This window comes from Ammospiza caudacuta, chromosome 18 (assembly GCF_027887145.1).
Source record: "Ammospiza caudacuta isolate bAmmCau1 chromosome 18, bAmmCau1.pri, whole genome shotgun sequence".
NCBI classification, from domain to species: domain Eukaryota; kingdom Metazoa; phylum Chordata; class Aves; order Passeriformes; family Passerellidae; genus Ammospiza; species Ammospiza caudacuta.
The window spans coordinates 10,665,780-10,685,879 of NC_080610.1; the positions used below are offsets into that span (position 1 = coordinate 10,665,780).

At 49.3% G+C, this 20,100-nt stretch overlaps 1 protein-coding gene across 1 annotated transcript in view; it reads left to right on the plus strand.

Moving 5' to 3' along the window:
* TTC28 (tetratricopeptide repeat domain 28) overlaps positions 1 to 20,100 on the plus strand; it is a 107,276-nt gene that overhangs the window by 72,706 nt on the left and 14,470 nt on the right. Inside the window, exons 6-14 of the mRNA XM_058816780.1 lie at positions 3,758 to 4,265; positions 6,875 to 8,216; positions 8,522 to 9,045; positions 10,544 to 10,653; positions 10,937 to 11,066; positions 11,449 to 11,667; positions 13,588 to 13,753; positions 16,363 to 16,503; positions 19,893 to 20,037. Coding sequence (XP_058672763.1) covers positions 3,758 to 4,265; positions 6,875 to 8,216; positions 8,522 to 9,045; positions 10,544 to 10,653; positions 10,937 to 11,066; positions 11,449 to 11,667; positions 13,588 to 13,753; positions 16,363 to 16,503; positions 19,893 to 20,037 — 3,285 coding nt within the window. The remainder of the gene's footprint in view (positions 1 to 3,757; positions 4,266 to 6,874; positions 8,217 to 8,521; positions 9,046 to 10,543; positions 10,654 to 10,936; positions 11,067 to 11,448; positions 11,668 to 13,587; positions 13,754 to 16,362; positions 16,504 to 19,892; positions 20,038 to 20,100) is intronic.

Here is a 20,100-nt window from a genome sequence, read left to right on the forward strand (position 1 = left end):
GAGGATTCTGAGGAAATGATGAAGGGGTTTAATAGAAGTGGAGCTAAAGTGCAATTTACAGCAAATTATCATTTTAGCAGGTCCTGGAAGTACCCTCATCACAGTGCTGTCCTGTCTGTGTACACTGCAGTTCCTTAGTCCTTACCTATAAAACAAACAGCTCCTGTAGAGAAGGAGCTGGGATGTGTCCCTGGGGTCAGTTATCCTGAGCCCTTCCTACCTGGAGCAGTTCCAGCAGTGTAGGGCACAGTGAGATTTTACTGAGTGTGTTTACCCACAGCACTCAGCCTGTGCTTTCAGAGCTCTGTGTGTGTGTTCGTTCTGGAACAATCTGCTCCCGTCAGAGCACTCTCAGTGCACCAGCACAGCTTTGCCTGCATTCAGTAGCAAGGGCGTGCAGGTGAGGGGTGATGGGGGTGGGTGAGGAAGTGCAGTGGCTTTCAGGGGTGCTGCTGCCTGCCCCCAGTACAGCTGGGATGAGTGTGCATGGTAATCTCCTGCATACAGCTCCACTACATCTGTGGGATCAAGCTGCTGTTACTGTGTGCCCACAGGGAGAAGGGAAGTTGAAAGAAGCAGCATGAAGCAGGGATGCTCCATCTCTGATCAGTCTTAATTAATGTCTGTGTTCAGGGATTAAGGGTACCTTACAGTGAGATACCAGGCAGAACATTTTCCATTACCTTGTCCATTTCAGGATGATTATGGAGTGTTCTCATTTAAGCAGGCTGTGCACTCAGGTGAAGGCTTGTTTAAATGTTACATGATTGGGAAATGACCATTCTCTAGCAAAGGTGAAATACCTAAGGAATGCATCTCTGAATTGTCAGGTGCCATTCTGTGATGCACATCTGTTTAACATCAAACTCTGCCTTACTCAGCTGAAAAACCTGAGCTGGCTGTTGCTTCTGAGAGAAAGAGAGCACTTAGGAACCTTTTTCAGAACTCCCTTCTGTGCCTCAGCTCAATGGCAGAAGAATCTGCTTTCTATTAAAGTGATAAATTGCTTAATTGGAGGTGTAAGCAACCCCCACTGTAAAATTTGTCTTTGTCAGATACATAAAACATTGATTTTCTTTGTTTGCTGTTGCAAGCCCCCTGTGGTATGGAGCTGCAGTCTCACATCACCCTGCTACCAAGCAGAGGTGTGTGCTGGCAGAGATGGAATCTGTTTGCCATGTGGCAGCTGTGTGCTCTCCCTGCAGTGAGGAGGGAACACCCCATCCCTCTTGGGGCTGAGCCACTTGGGGTTCCCAGTGGATCCTGTAATGTGGAGGATTTTATTAAATACACAGTCATGAATTTATCTTCTGAATAAATTCATATTATATATATTCCTAATCCCTTGGAGTGAGTCACTGGAGTCACCCAGCAGATGCTATCACCAAATTGTTCCTAAACACTGCTGTAAGGGCAAGCTCCCCTTACTGCCCCCAGAGCACACAGAGCTCCGATGGGTATCTTGTGAGAATTGCTGCTGCACAATCAGCCCCAGCCTGAGGAAGCCAGGAGTGCCACAGGCTGCCCTCACGCTGACTCCCAGGGGATTGAGAAGGGCTGTTCTCAGGTCAGGTAACAGTGGAAGCTGGTGCAGAATAAAACATGAGGACCATTGGAATGAAGGACACATCAGACGTGGCCTTCCTGCCTTGTTTGTGTGTCTGGGTGAGCCACAAAAAACAAAACAGCCTCAGCTTTGTAATCAAGTTGTGCTATTTTTCATCAGTTCTTCACCCTTTATTTTCTATTTCTCTTTTTGTCTCCTTCAACTTACTTTTCTTTTCTGCTTCACTAGTCCTCCTGCCACATCCTTGTTTAGATAATCCAGCCCTGGGCACTCAAGCATGTCAGCCGAGTGTTTTTGCACGCTCTGAGAATGGTTGCCAAGCTTGTACCCTTCATTCTAGGTCTTTAATGTGAGCCTGGGCATGCTCTTGGGCTAAGGGATTAGGAGCCCTAAGAATAAACATTTCCAGCCTCACAAATTTCAATTCCTATCATCTGCTTCCCATTCTAGGAGACATCCTAAAAATTTCTTCCCATGTGCGGGATGCGCAGTCCCTGCTTCTGTCAAGTTTCTCTTGTGCACACACAATCTGAGATCTGCTGCTTTCCATTTATGCCTCTTTTCCCCAGCCATAGCCCATTAACATCATCTGAGTCTCTGCCTGATGGCTCTTGGCCAGAGCTCATCTCTTCAGCGATCTGCACGCATGGATGTCCACTTTTTTTTTTATTTTAGCAGCCCCAGGAGACACCAGATTTCACTGACTCCTTGTTTTCCAGAAAGGCATTTCTATTCTCTTCCCAGCAATAACAGAAGTGCTGTTGCTGATGGTGGCCAGTCTTGCAGAATTTCTGAACTCCCAGGCTGGATGAGTTCTCACAGCTTTGTACAGGATTTTTCTTGGCCCAGGGGGTGCTGCTGCCTTGTTCCATAGCAGTGGGCATGATGCTTCCTTTTAGGATGAAGGGAGCTCTGATGCAGCTTGAGGCCTGTAATGGGCCCCACTTTGGTCTGGACCTGTAAAAGATGGCTGCTTGTATCTGGTTTTCTCCCTTTTCTTCCCTACTTAGATTGCAAGTGACTCAACACTCTGTATATATTAAGCTTCATGAAGATTTGTGTAAAAATGGAGTCCAATTCAGAGCAATAATTTTTGTCTTGGTTTTGTAGCAGCCTCCAAACAGGCCCCCACAAAGTCTCTAAGAGCTCTCCCTCACATTGTCAGCCAAGAATTTATGTCACTGTGCTGCTGAAGAGCCTGTCCAGGGCCAGACCACCCCAGTTCTGCAGCCAGTGTGACCAGCATGGAGCAGGAGCCAGTCCCAGCTCTGCCTGTGGCCACACCAACAGCAGCTGCTCTGGCTGCACTGAGGAGGAGCTGGGGCCACTGCCAGGACTGCCCAGGAGCTGTGAGCGGCAGCCCTTGGCCAGCTGCTGCCCTCACCCTGACAGCTCCTTTTGGGAGGTTTGGAACTGGGTCACAGCTGGGCAGCAAAGGAGATGCACACGCAGGAACTGCAGAGGAGTGGGGGTCAGCACGCTGGGGTGAGCAGCCTTGCTGAGGCAGCAGTGTGAGGAGCACATCCCTGCCCTTGGCTCCTTGCCCTGCTGGCTGGTTGGGAGCTCTGGCTCTGCCAGGTGGAAGGCAGGTCTGCGTCCTGGGAGATGCAGAGGGCAAAAGAATCTGATTCTCAGATAATTTCTCTTATTAAATACAGCTGTTTCTTGGTGGTAGGAACTTGGGTTTTCACAGCACTATATTTAGGTAGGGTGTGCCTAAGGGACAGAGGATCCAGCTACTGAAATGCTGTTGTCTTTTCTGCATTCTCAAGGTTGTGTGGGGCTCAGGACCCTGATGCTGCACAATAAGAGCTGTGCTCTTTGGAACATGGTGTGCTTGGTGAAGCAGAGGTATGGAAGGATGTTGGTAACTACAACAATGACTCTGTCTCCTCAGTAGTCTCTGCATCTTTGCAGTGCTGTCCTTCCCCTCTGCCAGGTACAAACACACTGCACACATCAAAGAAAGAAGTAGTCCAACCCCATGTCCTCCTGAGGCAACCCCATCCCTTCCTGCTGCCTCCACAGAAGCTGCCCTGAGCAGATCAGAGCTGCAGAGAGCAGGTTTGCTAGTTGGTAGTCACGTTCTTTTGCCAGAATGGCCTCTCACGGTTTTGATTTCTAGGACTGGGGCCATCTGACTTGTTGCCATGAGTGCTTGTACTTACATGGTCTCCCTTTCCCCTGCAGGCAGCATCCTCAGCACTGAGCAGCCTGGGCCACGTGTACACAGCCATCGGGGACTACCCCAACGCCCTGGCCAGCCACAAGCAGTGCGTGCTCCTCGCCAAGCAGTCCAAGGATGAGCTCTCCGAGGCGCGGGAGCTGGGCAACATGGGAGCAGTGTACATCGCCATGGGGGACTTTGAGAACGCAGTGCAGTGCCACGAGCAGCACCTGAAGATCGCCAAGGAGCTGGGCAACAAGCGGGAGGAGGCTCGAGCCTACAGCAACCTGGGCAGTGCTTACCACTACCGCAGGAACTTCGACAAGGCCATGTCCTACCACAACTACGTGCTGGAGCTGGCCCAGGAGCTGGCTGAGAAGGCCATTGAGATGAGAGCTTATGCTGGCCTGGGCCATGCAGCTCGATGTATGCAAGATCTGGAGAGGGCTAAGCAGTACCATGAAGAGCAGTTGCACATTGCTGAGAGCCTGCAGGACCGAGCTGCTGAAGGCAGAGCCTCCTCCAATCTAGGTAAGGCCCTGACACGGAGCAGAATTTGTCATGGGATGCTGAGAGCTGCTGCTAAGATAGCCAAGATCTGCTGTGTGCTCTCTTCTTAGTCACCCCAGTTTGACCAGGCTGCCTTAATAAATTAAACAGGCCCTTGGCAGATGGTGTGCTGCTGTACTGCATTCCATGTTCAATTATTAAATTCCTTAGAAAAACACTAGAAAGCACAAACTCACAGCAAAAGGGAAATGAAAAGATAAAATGCATTTGAAGAGCTCTTCAGCAGTTAGGGATAAAGTAATTCTTGCACTACTGCAAGAAGTGATGTGGCTTGTTACCTGGCCATTTCTTTGGGAGCTTGTCAGCAAGATCTGTTGATATATTGCTGCCTTGTCAGTTGAGAGACACGTGGATCAAATCAGTTTACTGAGTTTGTTTTCCAAATATACTCACTGAAATACTAGGGTGTAGGAGTCTTACATTCTCCTAAGGAGCAGCATTGGCAGGCTAGGAGAGGCTGAGTTCCATTCAAGTGAAGCCTAATTTCTCCTGCTGCCTCACAGCACCAGATGTGGGAGTTACCAAGGATGCATTTCCATCTCTGCCATGGCTGTGGCAGTTGTGCTGCCAGTGTTCCAGCTGTTATTTGGGATGTGTTCTCAGTTGGCTGAGAACAGCAAAGCAGGGCTGGTGCTGGGATATCAAAATAAGTGTTTGTTGGCAGCCCCTGAATCCCAGCCCTTGCAGGCTGCCCCACGCTGTAAATCAGCTCCTGTTTCTGCTTGGCAGTTGGCACTTGGTTCATTTGTAGATGCTAATTGTACTCTGATGTTATCAACAGCAGGTAATTGAAAAGAGCTTGATGAATTACTTAATTTCTCTTAGTAGCTGAGTCTTCAGGAGCTGAATGAAGAAGATAAGGGGAACTGCAGAAAACAAAACAATCACAGCTTTTTAATTAGTGTTGCAAATCTCCTCCTTTACACAAATTGAGGCGGATCCTTGGGGCAAAATAGGTTTGTGATGCAAAAATGCTTGTGGGCAGCTTAGCATGAGAGAGCAGTGAGCATGAGCAAGGTTTCTGTTAATGTGACAGCACCCAGCAGGCAGGAAGGCAGGGAGAGGAGGCCTTGCATGAGCAGCAAAGCACAAACCACATTCCCCATCTCTTCTCCAGTGTGGGACCTTGTCTTGGGGACCCTGTGGCTGCAGTCCTGGGGAGACGCAGAGATGTGGGAGATAGACTGCTGCAGCAGAGAATGTTTCTCAGTGTTGGATTTTAGCCTAAATATAACTTTGAGTTGGTATGCTGACTCAGCCACTCCACACTTTGTGTTAGAATAGTTCTCTGAGCACAGGGTCTCACGTTTCAGCTGTTATTTGGCTGTATTTTTTGTCTTCTCTGTCAGAGTTAAGTTATACTGGAGAAAGGGAACATGCAGTTCTTGTTGAGACACTCTATTATTGTTGTTTAAAATGCATCCAGTACCAATCAAAAAGTCAAGTTTTAATTGTCTCTTTCATCTAATCCACATGCAAAACAAAACCTCATCAAAATAACCCTGCTGACAGGCAAAAAAATGTATCTAAATGTGTGTTTCTAGGCCAGAATGTTAGAGTTGGCCTCTCTACTGAAGCAACAGACATTTTCTGTTGCATTTCCCTAATGCAGATGGAAAGCACCCTTAAGCATGTGATCCAGTGTTAAGCAGGGCAGACATGGAGTGTAACAGAGCCCAGCTGCTGCAGTGTTCTGCAGGGAGATGCTCTGCACTCTGGGATGAGGTGAGCAGGAGGTGATGGACTGAGGATGAAGCACAAGCTATCAGCCTTTCACACGACGTGGAGTTTAACCAGAAGTTTCAGGTTCTTAACCTTTGCAAAGCATCTGGTATTTCCAAACACTCAGGCTCCATGTGGAGACCAGGCTTTCCAGCCTCTTCAGTTTTAAGGGTTCTCACTATGATGAAGAGAAGACAGTTCACATTATTAATAGAACACAATTTAAAGTCTCTTGGTGCTGCCTCTTTCCAGCTCCAAGAGAACTTCTGTACTTCTTCTCATGTGCTCATCATGTTGTCCAAAAATGGCAGATATTTTCTCTTTAAGCTTTTGCAGTTAATGTCAAAAAACATTTGCAGGGCCTCCTTCAGTGGCTCCCAAACCTCCAGGCTTGTTCCCAGGTGTTTGCAAAGTAGCCACAGGCATTATTAGCACAGAGTTTAATTGAAATGTAGGTGGTATCATCAGCAGAACCAAAGCTCCCATTCCCATGTCTCATAACAAATGCAAGATGATTCGACTGAAATTGGAAAGCATCTGTAAGTGCTGTCTCACTGAATGTGTTGAGTCTGAGCTCTGGAGCTACCAGGTATCACTTCTGGAAATAAACAGTGATTTTATAGGGCCAGACTGTGTCTGGTTGTTGTGGTGAATGGGTGCTTTTGTATAACATGAAACCTAAACCTTCCCTGGACTTTCCCTGTTAGAAGCAAGGAGGAAGGTTTGTTCAGAAGGGCTGTGGAGAGCCAGGGAAGGGGCCAGGCTGAGGGCAGCCCTGGCGTGCAGGGTGCTGCAGAGGTTTAGTACAGGGCCCTGTGTTTGTTGAGCTGGTTTCTGCTGTTTTCCAGGAATCATTCACCAGATGAAGGGTGACTACGACACGGCGCTGCGGCTGCACAAGACACACCTGTCCATAGCGCAGGAGCTGAGCGATTACGCAGCCCAGGGCCGGGCCTATGGCAACATGGGCAACGCCTACAACGCCCTGGGCATGTATGACCAGGCCGTCAAGTACCACCGGCAGGAGCTGCAGATCTCCATGGAAGTCAACGACCGAGCTTCTCAGGCGTCCACACACGGCAACCTGGCTGTGGCTTATCAGGCTCTGGGGGCCCATGACCGCGCTCTGCAGCACTACCAGAATCATCTCAACATCGCCCGGGAGCTGCGGGACATCCAGAGCGAGGCACGAGCCCTCAGCAATTTGGGCAACTTCCACTGCACGCGGGGAGAGTTCGTGCAGGCGGCTCCATACTATGAGCAGTACCTGCGCCTGTCCCCAGAGCTGCAGGACATGGAAGGAGAGGGGAAGGTTTGCCACAACCTTGGCTATGCCCATTATTGCCTCGGGAACTATGAGGAAGCTGTTAAGTACTATGAGCAGGATCTTGCCCTAGCAAAGGATCTTCATGACAAGCTGAGCCAAGCCAAAGCCTATTGCAACCTGGGCCTGGCCTTCAAAGCCTTGATGGACTTCAACAAAGCAGAGGAGTGTCAAAAGTACCTGCTGTCCCTGGCACAGTCTCTGAACAATTCCCAGGCCAAATTCCGAGCTCTGGGGAACTTGGGGGATATTTTTGTCTGTAAAAAAGATGTACATGGTGCAATAAAATTTTATGAGCAGCAGTTGAGCTTAGCCCATCACGTTAAAGACAGGAGACTGGAAGCCAATGCCTATGCAGCCCTGGGCTCTGCATACAGGATGGTGCAGAAGTGTGACAAGGCTTTGGGTTACCACACACAGGAGCTGGAGGTGTACCAGGAGCTGGGGGATATGTCGGGTGAATGCAGAGCACATGGTCACCTTGCTGCAGTGTACATGTCCCTTGGGAAGTACACCATGGCCTTCAAGTGCTACGAAGAGCAGTTGGAGCTGGGCCAGAAGTTGAAGGACCCCAGCATCGAAGCCCAGGTCTACGGTAACATGGGCATTACCAAGATGAACATGAATGTCATGGAGGAAGCCATTGGCTACTTTGAGCAGCAGCTGGCCATGCTGCAGCAGCTCAGCGGGAACGAATCCGTACTGGATCGGGGCCGAGCCTATGGGAACCTGGGAGATTGTTATGAGGCTCTGGGAGATTTTGAGGAAGCTATAAAGTATTATGAACAGTACCTGTCTGTGGCTCAAAGCTTGAACCGTATGCAAGATCAGGCCAAGGCCTACCGAGGCTTGGGCAGTGGGCACAGGTAAGGAGCTGCACATGTGTTGTGGTGTCAGTGAAGTACGAGTGCAATCAATGCAGTGTGGTGCTGATGGGCCTCACACACACACACAAAGTGATGTGACGCAGGAGTGAGGTAGAATCCTGTGGATGCTGAGGACTCTGCTGACAGCTCAAATTGTGAAGTACTCAGAGAGGAGGAGGAGGTTGATTCAAAAGTGCTGGGGATGTCTACTGGGGGAAAGCCCCTGGCCTCCAGGGGAAATGGCAAAACACCTTCTCTCGAGGAAATACCAGCAAAATAAACACTGCTGTTCTCTTCCCTTGTAGGGCCATGGGAAGTTTACAGCAGGCTCTGGTGTGCTTTGAGAAGAGGCTTGTAGTGGCACACGAGCTGGGGGAGGCATTTAACAAAGCCCAGGCTTACGGGGAGCTGGGGAGCCTGCACAGCCAGCTGGGCAACTACGAGCAAGCCATCTCTTGCCTGGAGAGGCAGCTGAACATCGCCCGGGAGATGAAGGACCGAGCCCTGGAGAGCGACGCCGCCTGTGGCCTGGGCAGGGTCTACCAGCAGATGGGCGAGTACGAGACAGCCCTGCAGTACCACCAGCTGGACCTGCAGATCGCCGAGGAGACCAAGAACCCCGCGGGGCAGGGCCGCGCCTACGGCAACCTGGGCCTCACCTACGAGTCCCTGGGCACCTACGAGAGGGCTGTGGTGTATCAGGAGCAGCACCTCAGCATCGCCGCGCAGATGAACGACCTCGTGGCCAAAACCGTGTCCTACAGCAGCCTGGGGAGGACTCATCATGCTTTACAGAACTACTCCCAGGCTGTGATGTACCTGCAGGAAGGTGAGAGGATGAGTTGCACAATAGAGAATGTAGGGTCAGAAGGGTGGAAGGGAGATCTGAAGGCAGGGAGAGGTGAGGTACTGTAAGCGTGGCTCAAAAAGGATGTGTTTGACAGTGGCCTTTGATCTCTTCTGGAAATAAACAGAAGTGCAGAAGCTCTTGCAGACATCCACAGCTACTGCTGAGCATCTGTGAGTAGCTGTCTGTGGAGCTGTTGCAGCCAGTGTGCCATCTCAGTTGGAGCCTTCTTGGTGTCCTCTAGACAAAGCATGATCTATGGCTTCCTCAGGGCATCTTAGGTGCTTCAGAGCATGAATCTAGACTGCACCTAGCAGAGTCTCTTTGTAAAGCTCATTTGTGCCTGAAGGTGTAAACCTTCTGTATAAATGGCATTGCATACCAGGATCTGGCTCTGGGGAAACCACAGAGGATTCTGATGAATCTCTCTGATCCTGAAAGGTCTGTTAGGAGAGATTTATGCCTTGCTCTTCTTACATGTTCACCTAGGAGTGAGACAAAGTGGATGAGTTTCCCTAAAGTCTGAGTTAAAACAAGTGCTGTTGATAGAAAGGTGAGAGAAATTCAGCCTGAGGTGTCCAGGAGCTGTTTGGCACTGCTGAGTGCTGGGTCAGTGCTGGCCTGGGAGCTGTGCTGCTGCAAGGGGGTGCAGCATGCAGGCAGCAGCTGATCAGATTGTGGGCTCTGATGCAGCAGATGAGCAATGTAGCTGGAGTGTATGAAGCTGGAGGCCGAAGGATGTATGACATCAGTTAGTTTGGTTTTCATGAAACTGACCTTGGCAGGATTCCAGTATGCTGTTGGAAGGGGAGAGATGAAGCACAGCTCCTTCTCCTGGTGTGCTGCAGAATTCCTGCATAGCCTGGGAGTGCTAGCTGCTGCTGAGCTGCGTGGTGACAGCCAGGGCCCTGCTCCCCAGGCTGGGGGAAACCCGAGGTACCTCAGAGGAGGTGTCCCTGTTGTCAGCAGGGGCCACCAAGGCAGAGGTTTGGAGTGTGTGGAAGCGGGGACAGCACAGAAAGTGCTGCTGGAAGTGAAGTGAGCTCCAGGCCGTTCAGGCCAGCCCCTGCCGTGTGCTCAGCACATAAACCATGCAGAGCCTGCCAGAGGGCTGGGGAGAGCTGATGGGAAACAAGCCAGGAATGTGGCAAGAGGTGTCTTTTCTGGCAGTGTTTGGCAGCTCAGTGTGATTTTGTTTCTCTGTATGGCTTTTAGGGTTTAAAAGTTGAACTTTCTGATAGGGGCTTACTGAGTGTGTCTCAGGGGCTGGTGCCTTAACCTCACTTATGGAGGGCTCAGTCCATGGAATTGTCTGTCACTTCTCATGCTGGTGATGATGTGAGGGCTGGCAGCAGCTGCCCAGCACTGGTACTGCCCCACTTTCTGTCCCAGTGCTGGCAGCTCCACAGCTGTCTCTACCTGCACTGTCTCTACCTGCACAGAAACCCCCTGGCACTCTCTCACTCTGACTTCTTTCCAGGACTGAGGCTGGCAGAGCAGCTGGGTCGCAGAGAAGATGAAGCCAAAATCCGTCACGGCCTCGGCCTCTCCCTGTGGGCGAGCGGGAACCTGGAGGAGTCCCAGCACCAGGTACGCCATGGTCTGCCCCGTGTCCTTCCTGTTCTCTGGGAGGAAAATGTCCAGGGAGGCTGTGAGGCTGAGCTCCCCATCCTGAGGGGGTGGCTGCTGGCCCTGGCAGTGCAGTGTCCATGAGGAGGTGACTGTGGCTGTTTTCCCTGAGGGGGTGGCTGCTGGCCCTGGCAGTGCAGTGTCCATGAGGAGGTGACTGTGGCTGTTTTCCCTGAGGGGGTGGCTGCTCGCCCTGGCAGTGCAGTGTCCATGAGGAGGTGACTGTGGCTGTTTTCCCTCCCAGCTGTACCGCGCCTCCGCGCTGTTTGAGACCATCCGCCACGAGGTGCAGCTGAGCACTGATTACAAGCTGTCCCTCTTCGACCTGCAGACATCCTCCTATCAGGCCCTGCAGCGAGTTCTTGTCAGCCTGGGTAAGAGATGCCTTCAGATGCTGAGGTTGAGCCCCAGGCTCTTGCCAGGAGTTCAGCTGAACCTGTGGGGTGGCAGTTCCACAGCTTTCCAACAGCACAGCATTTCTGTTCAGGACAGCAATATGGGTTTCTCTCTTTGGGTTTGGGGCACCTTTGGTTCCTTTTCTTTGCTTCCCCCATTGATTTGCCTTTCTGTGGCTCGTTGTGTTATTGCCTGCAGCAAATATATTCTGTGAGACTGTTCCAGTGCAGAGACTGCTCTTTTGGGAAATAAGTGGCACTGCTTCCCCAGGTTGGGATTGGGATAGCAGCTGTCCCTGTTCCATGAATGTGGCACTTCAGAGCACACTTGTGTCAGGTGTGAGATGGCTTTGTTTTTCAGGTCACCATGATGAGGCACTGGCAGTAGCAGAGAGAGGACGAACGAGGGCTTTTGCTGACCTGCTCGTGGAACGTCAGACTGGGCAGCAGGACTCAGATCCCTACTCTCCTGTGACCCTTGACCAGGTCCTGGAGACTGTGAATGGCCAGAGGGGACTTGTTCTCTACTACTCACTGGCTGCAGGTTATCTGTACAGCTGGCTGCTGGCTCCTGGGGCAGGTGAGCTCCTTCTTGGACACAAGGGCCTGGGAACAGGGAGAATAGGAGAATAGAATTGGGACCAGAGTGAATGTAGGAGGGAATAATTTCCATCTAGTACCTTAAAGCTGAATAGACTAAAAGCTATGGCATAGCCACAGCAGTAATGACTCAGAAGTGCTTATTCAGGACTTTGATGCTCACCTGGAGATGGAAATGTTTAATATTTTCATTTTTCAACTTCCATTCTGTCTATATTTCCCACAGGGCAGAAGAGTAATGAAATTCCAAGTGTGTTGGCTCACTGAGAATCTTCTCTGCTTAAGAATCCCTACTTTAATTATAGTTCTGTGCTTTATTCTTCCAAAAGCTTTTGAGGTTTATTCACTGAAGTGGATTGCAGAAAACAGAAGGGCATCCCCACTTCCTGATATGCCATTGAGCTGCCTGATCCTCACATGAATGTGGAAACACTTATCACAGAGGAGCAAGGAGGATTAATTTGAAGAGGATTGCTTTTTGCAGACAGCTGTTATTCATTATCTAATAAAGTGATGACTGTAAATTTTAACAAGTTCTTTCTGGATATAATTTAATAATTGCAGCCCTTCATCATGACAAAGCTAGGGAGATAAAAAGCACTATTTAGACTGCATGAAAAATGCTTCAGAAAGGGAAGGAAGCACTAACACATGCCTGATTTAGATGGGATGACAGTGGTTGGAAGAAACACTTTTTGGGAGTGTTTTGCAATGTCTGAGTGAAGATGGGATTGTCCTGCTCTGCATCCAGTCACTAATTGGCTCTTCAGGGCTGTAGTTTGCACAATAAAATGCCAGTAATTCTATAGTATCACTATCAGGCTGAGCTTATTAAAATTACATGGATCAAGTGTAGGATTTGCCACTGGGCATCATGATCAATCTCCTCCTTGCCCAGAGTGAGTCTTGGAGAAAAGCAGTGTTTGAGTCCATGGTTTGTGACTGCCTCTTTGAAGGTTCTGTCAGGTGATGGGAAGGGTACAGGCTGTGTGTTTTGCTCAGGAAACTTTGCTGGGAGCCCTTCAGTAGTGACTCTGGTCCAGCCATGGTGACCTGTTCTTGTTCACTGACAGAGGGAGCAGCTGCAGTGGCAGCCCAGGGTCCTCATTGTCCCACTGATGTGGGACCCTCAGAACCTCTTGGCTGTTGCTGTGTTTGCTGCTGTGGCTGCAGGAGGAGTTGCTTTATTCTTTGTTCCTCTGCTCTTCTCTGACTGTGTGTAATAATTGATGCTGCTAAGGCATCCAGAGCAGCCTTTTACTGTTGATCACAGGCTGCAGAATTAATTATCTCAGGAAGAATAGACCAGTCTGAAAGCAGGAAGGTTTTATCTGCAGTAGCAGTGGAATTCTCAGCAAAACAGGAAGTGGCCTTTATCTGGTTTACCCATTGTGAAATGCTATCTTTTAATAATTCACTGTGCTTTAATCCATCTTCTTTCCTTTTATAGAGTGAAATCACTGTGTGTGATGTGAGGAGATTCTGCTGTAGTAACAACACTCTTGTTCAGCCTTGTGTGTTCAGTTAATTTTCTCAGAGGCTATTAATAGGTATTTTTCATGTGCATCAATTGAAATGTGAATTACTCTAGTAGGGGCTTGTATGGAAGATCTGGTTTATAATTTATATGAGTGCTGCAATAGCAAAGGCATTCTGAGCATCTCGTAAAAGCTCTCCTCTGCCTTTGTGCCTTTGAGCCATTATCTGCAAAGTACAAACCCAGATTTTAAAAACAAGGCTGGAAATGCTGGAGAAGTTCAGTGGAGACCTGGCATAGAACACTTTGCCCCAGTTTTGCTGTGAAATGCCAAATGCTTGGGGCTGTGCCATCTTCTTAGACAGCTGCTGGCAGCACTGTTGTAGCCCTGCAGAAATAACTCCTGATTCTGGTGCCTTGCAGGAATTCTGAAATTCCATGAGTATTATCTGGGTGACAGCCTGACAGAAAATGCTGGGGACTTCCATGAAGCCAACAGCGTGGCCCTGCAGACACTGACAAACTCAGCACTGGAGCAGCACATCTCCAGCGTGAGGGAGGCTCTGGGGGTGGATTCCTACTACACCAGGTGAGTTGGGATCAGGGGTTCTGAATTTAAAACATTTTGGGATGAGCTAATTGACTGAGAAGTCTGAGAACTGAGAGTCAGAGAAGGGGCAAATTTTCAGTGCAGCAACAACAACAACAAAAGCTTTGTTTTTGTAACCGTGATTATTTTCCTTCCAAACAACTCCATGCACATGCAAATAACATCCAAACCTGCAGGGTGTGGTGAATCTGTAGCCTGGATGAGGAGGCAGGTGTCATGTCTGACTGCATATGGACAAATTTCATCTTGCTTACAGTTTCCAGTGTAATTAATTCTCTTTCAACGATTTGCTTTGAAAAACTGCAAATACCATCGAAATTCTAACCATCCCCCAATGTGACTTGTGGCTATAGCTGAGTGAATAATTTAGAACCCACATGTTGATTGTTGAGTCTTACCCTGCAGACATGCAGATACACAAGATCCATAACTGAAATCTGCAGTTGGGCCTCATGCAGCAATTTTGCAGATGCAGTTTTTAGTTTCCTTAACTGTTTGTCACCACAGATTCTCCTCCTGGCAAAGGCAGTCCTTCAGTCTTCAGGTTCTGGGATGAGTTTTTAATTTGCTGGGATGTCAGCTTCTTCCTCACCTTGTGGTAGTGGTAGGGGTATGGTTTTGGTTAAGGATTCTGGCTTTAATGCTTGTTTCCAAGATCCTTGGACCAGTGTGGTACAATCATATACAGACGCTCTTTCCCCATGTCAAAATCACATGCAGGGGATCAAGCAAACAAATCTTGGCTGTTCCATGTGGGTGAGCATCACTTTCTACTTTGAAACCTCTTTCCCTCAGCCCTGCTGATTCCACAGCCCCCCAGCAGAAGCTGCCAGCCTCAGTCCCAGCCCCAGGCTCTGCCCAGCAGGGTGTGAATCTGCACAGCACATGTGAAGGAGCTTGACTGCTCAGTCCTGGCTTGCTGGAGGGCTCTGGGGTTCAGGTTGAAGAGTTTGTGTGTCCACACTGCTGTGAGCAGGGTCAGAGGTAGTGCTGAGTCTCCAGAGCATGGCTTCACACTTTCTGGAGGGGAAGGGATGCACAGGATGTTCAGTTCCACACTGCAGCCTTCAGGTTCTGCTAGAAAGGCTTCTTTTCAGCTGGTCTAATTAATCCTCAAAGTAATGCATTCTTGCAAAAAAAAAAAGAAGTGTAAGGGATTTTAAAATCTGCTTGAACTTGTGTCAGAACAGACTCCACTCTCTTTAGGGAGAGCATGTGACCTGCTCTCTTGGGTTCATGAACTCAAGATTTTTGCCTCTTTAAGGAGCTGTGAGTGTTACTCCAAACTGTGCCAGGACTCAGAGCTGAGCATGCCTCAACTGGAGGAAAAATGTGCAGAGAGAAGCTGTTGACAACATTTTCTTCTTCCTTTTTCCCCCTTCTGTTGGATTTTTTTTAATCCCCGTCTGTGGTTCAGCTGTCCTCATTTCAGTGTTCATGAAGAGATTGGCTTTTGTCAGGACTTAACAGGTTATAAATCATAATGATCAGGAAATTCACTCACAAGAGATCCATGATCCATACAGCAGCAGAGATGCAGCTCTGGTTGCCTGCACAAGTACAGGTTGTGTGTTCATTTAATTCCTGTGCTCTTTATTGGGAAACATGCCCTTGAGGAGAGGCTTCAAGCTGTCAGGAACCCAAAAAAGAAGCAGAAATGGGATGCAAGGAGGCTTCATCAGGTAGCATCCTAAGTTTATCCTAAATGTACAAATTCCAAGGTTTGTGATGTGCCATTGTTGTGGTTTAGGAATGGTACTCCCCAGTTTGGTTCTCCCACTGAGACTCTCCAAACCCCAATACTGCTTGCTTCCTCCCTCTCTCCCTCCTGGTGGCTGGAGAAGAGAATTGGAGGCACAAAAGGTGAAGATTGTGGGTTGAGATAAGAACAATTTATTGGAAACAGGAATGAGACAAGGAAACAAGCAGTAACAGCAACAATATTAACAAAAAAAGTGTACAAAATAGAGAGAATGATTCACATGCAAAATTCTCACTGAGCCCAACCCAGCCCACCATGAACACCCCAACTGCACTGGGAAAATTCAGATATTAATGTCAGGAGACTGGGAATTCAGAATTGTTGGGCTGTTTCTCTGTATTGCTGCTGCACTTGGTGCATTGATAGAGTAAATCTTTGTGTGCTTTCCCTCTTTGTGTAACAGGAGTGGCAGCACAGCTCCCTCTGCTATGTGAAGGAAGTATGTGGAGCTGTGGAGATTTGGAAAGGATGTGCTCACACGTGTTCTTAGGCAGATAAGGGTTGAGCTGGTGTTTCCTGCAGACTCAGCTTTTCAGTGTTGTGCTGCAGCTTTAGAAATCCCTGCAGTGCACAGAAAGGGTCCTGCACTCCCACCTGTATGTGCCACTCACTAAACATTGAAGAATCCCAGAAGAGGAGGAAATGAGGCTGGGACTGTCTTATATGCCTGACAAAAGGCAAGCCAGGGAAGTTTTGGCATTAGTGTTTTAGTGTTTGGTTGAGCTTCTGTTTGAAAAACATTTTTGCTCAGACTGGCCAAGAATTTGTCATCAAGCTGTTGCTCCTTCTTGCATCAGTGACCCTTCATCTCACTGATTCCCCCCAGAGCCTGTGCTAGCAGCGAGACAGAGAGTGAAGCTGGGGATATCATGGACCAGCAGTTTGAGGAGATGAATAACAAGCTGAACTCAATGACTGATCCAACTGGCTTCCTGAGGATGGTCAGCAGGAACAACCTATTGAACAGGTGAGAACGCAGCACTGCTGTGGGGGTCAGCAAGCAGGAGATGTCTCGTGATGAACTTCTCTCCAAACTGCAAGTTTAGGTGCAGCCAGTGCTCGAGGGCAGAGCCAGCAAGGACTGGTCCCTGTTGTAACTGATGACTGTCCAGAGGAAAAGCTGTTCTGAACTTGCTCTTCTCCTGGCCAAGGGCTGATTTTGAGACTCCAAGCAATTGTTTTGTCCCTGCTGTGTGTGACATGCAGAGCCTGGAGCTCTCTCCTGCACACTTGTTACGGAAATACATGTTTCTGTTGTTCTCAAGTGTTGTACCAATTAGGTGGGAATATGCTGCATTTCCAGAGTTACAGGATTGTACTAGCTGCAAATCTCCACTCATTTTCTGCCTCTTAAACCTTGTTCTCAGCCTTTCACATGACTGTGCTGATTAGGGCTTAAGGCAACCATTTGGAAAGAAAATTGAGGACACAATTTTTCCAGTGTGGCTTCGTGATGCAACCGAGGGTTTCTGACTGGATCTGTGCTCGATTGTGGTTTATGAGCACAGGACACCCTAGGCCTTTCTCAGCTGGAAAAGAAAATGTGATCAGCCTGGAGTGTTGTGAGCCACCACTGGAGCTTGTGAACTCTTACAGCATCCCCACAGAACTGGGAGCTGCCTGCTGGCACCAGCAACTGGCCTGGTTTTCTTTTCAGAATCCAGAAGCATTTCTGTTCAAGCTGCTGCACTGATGAAGGACTATGAGTACTTGCTAGTTTGGATCACACAGGCAGATCCCCAGAATTGCTGAGGTGTTTTGCTATTTTATCAGCCTTAGAAAGAGAGGAGATTGTCTTTCTGATTACAGGGGAAAGTAGGATATGGTTCTGTTCCAGGGAATGCTAATCTTCAGGAACACTGCAGTGGCCAACCATGCCACATGTGTCTTTCTGCTTCACAGGAGCCACATACTTTACTTTGAATCCCGACCTAGGAGCTTAGCTCAGGTGTCTTGTCAAGTCAGTAGTTTGCAGCTCTTAGGAGCAGCCCAGGGATGGGGCATCTTGGGTATTTAACTAAAAGCACCCTCAGAAGAGAAGCAGGGGAAGCATTAGAAGCAGTCGTGTCTGTGATGTTCTTGCAATGAGCATTGAGGTGAAAAAACAAGGAGACACTGCTGGATGGGCCTCCCTGTCTGCCCCTCTCCCTCTGCCTGTGCAGGGGGACCTGGGAATGGAGCTAACATTGCCACATCTGTTTGCAGCTGGCTTGCTGAGCCCTGAATTCAGGATAGATGGTTTTATGCAGAGAACAGTGTACTTGTGGATCCTTGAAAGGATCTACAGGGAGCTCAGATCTGGCTGTTTTCTGGAGCTCCCTGCAGCTTTGTATGTGTCAAGGCCCTGATGTGGATTTAGGGCTGCATCTTTGGGAAGAGTCTCTTTGAGGAAGGATTGATGGGTATCCAGCTTCCCAAGGCTGTCAGGCCCCTGCAGCACCAGCCTGACTTCCAGCCCTCCCAATGGCCATGGGGAGTATTTAACTTGTTCAAAATCCTAATTAGTGCTAAGGCAGGAGCAGCTCTGTGCTGGTTCTGGGATGAACCCCTCCTTCTCCCTGGGCCCAGCCACTCATCCTCAGCAGGCAGGGCCAGCACCTGTGAGGCTGCTGGGTCACTCTGAGCCTGTTCTCTGAGGCTCTGCTTTGTTCCTGCATCCCCAAGACAAAGGCAGGGAGCAGAGCTCAGCCCTGCCTGTTTGTGCTGTTTCTCTGCTTGCTGCAGGCTGGGCTGCCTGTACAAAGGGTTATAAATCAGCAGCACTGCAGAGTCTGAGCAGAGGCTTCCAAACGAGAGATTTCACTGTTCAGACATCAGGGAATCCTCTGCATTGCAAGAGCAAGGTGCAAATCATCAGTGCACCTTTTGTTGGCTTCTTTGGGAGGAAAGGATGGGCTGGGCAGGGCTCCTGGTCAGCTCCACTTGCCACAAGAGATCTGTCCATCCTCCCCTCTGGATTTGCTCACTCTTTGCGTAGAGTATATACACACACACACAGGCAGGAGATGTGAGAGATTTATGGTGCTTCCTTGGATTGATTCTCATAAAAAGCAATCTGAGTGGTGAAGAAATAAATCTGGAGCTGCTTGGCTGGGAAACCCAAGATGCAGGAGGGCTTTGCTGATGGGAGTAATGAAGCCTCTATTCCCTGCAGTAAATGAGATTGTAACAATGGCTGAATATGGGCTGTGGGGCTGGCAAGTGCTGCCTGATGGCAACAAGCCACTCAGGGAGGATCAGGGCACAAGGTCCTGGAGACCTCTGGATATCCCTGCACAGATATTTTTCCTGATCTGATGTTAAAATCTGTGCTTCATAAAGCTGAACTCTGCAGTCAGGTGCTGCAGTGAAGTGGGGCAGATGGGTATGAGGGGTGCAAACAGCACCAAGCCTGTGCTGATCCCCTGTTGCACAAATGCCCCAGATGAGTTTCCAGCGGCTCTAGGCAGCAGCAGGAGCAGCATATTCATACTGTCACTGGAATCTCTGGCTTGGAGAGCATGGGCAGTCAGACACCAGGCTTTTGTTGGCATTCTGAGGTTATTCCTTGTGGGTGGTAAGAGCATTTTTCTCTTCAGAGAACTGTAGGTTTTGGCATGATGTGAGCCAGGTCAGGAGGCTGGTTGCAGCAGCTGAGGAGAGAAAGAGAGAGAAAAATGCAATTTCTGAGTCTGTGTGTTGGTATGTATCAGAAATGGCTGGGGTATGTCCCAGGCCTCCCTACCTTTCCTTTGAGGTTCACCTGCTAAAATGTTTTGGAAAGTTACCCTTTTCATGTAAAATGGTCCCAAGCCAAGGATAACAATTCTGGGGAGCACAGCTGCTGGACTAGTGGGCCCAGAATGGGGCAACTTCATTTCCAGCAGGGCACTTGTGGCTGCTGATGCCAGGAGATGACGTGCAGGGCTCTGTGGGACTATCAGAAATGGGCACCTGGTGTTGCTCAGCAATGGCAGAAGTGCAGAATTTTGATGTCCCGTGGTTTGCCTGCTGTCACATTTCCTCTGGCATCACCAGGTCAGTTTGTGCAGATCCTCCTGTGGCTGTGGTCAGTTGTCAGTGGGTCTCATGCCTGCCTGCGCACAGCTGCTGCCCATAGGTGTGCAGGAGCAGCTGGGAGCAGCACTTGAGGCACTGGAGCGTGGAGAGAAACTCCACACAATGTCATGTGCTGTCTGCAGCTGATTCATCCTGCCATTAGTGTCACTGCTCACTGAGGTGTGAAGCTGAATGGGAGATTCAAGTCCTCCATGAAGCATCTTAGAGAGCAGAGTGCCCTGGGTGACAGGGTCACTGTCAGAAGTCAGGGCAGCTCAGATTCCTGCAGCTAACCTCTCCCTTGGCTTTTGCCCACAGGAGCTGTCAGAGCATGACCAGCCTGTTCAGCAGTACCATGTCTCCTGTTAAGGATGGAACATCATCACTTCCCAGGAGGCAGACTTCTTTCACCAAGCCCCCTCTCCGTGCTCTCTACGACTTACTGATAGGACCCATGGAAGGAGTAAGGCTTTGCACAGGCACCAAAACCCTCTCAGTGTGGGAAAGCAAAAACAGACAGCTTGGG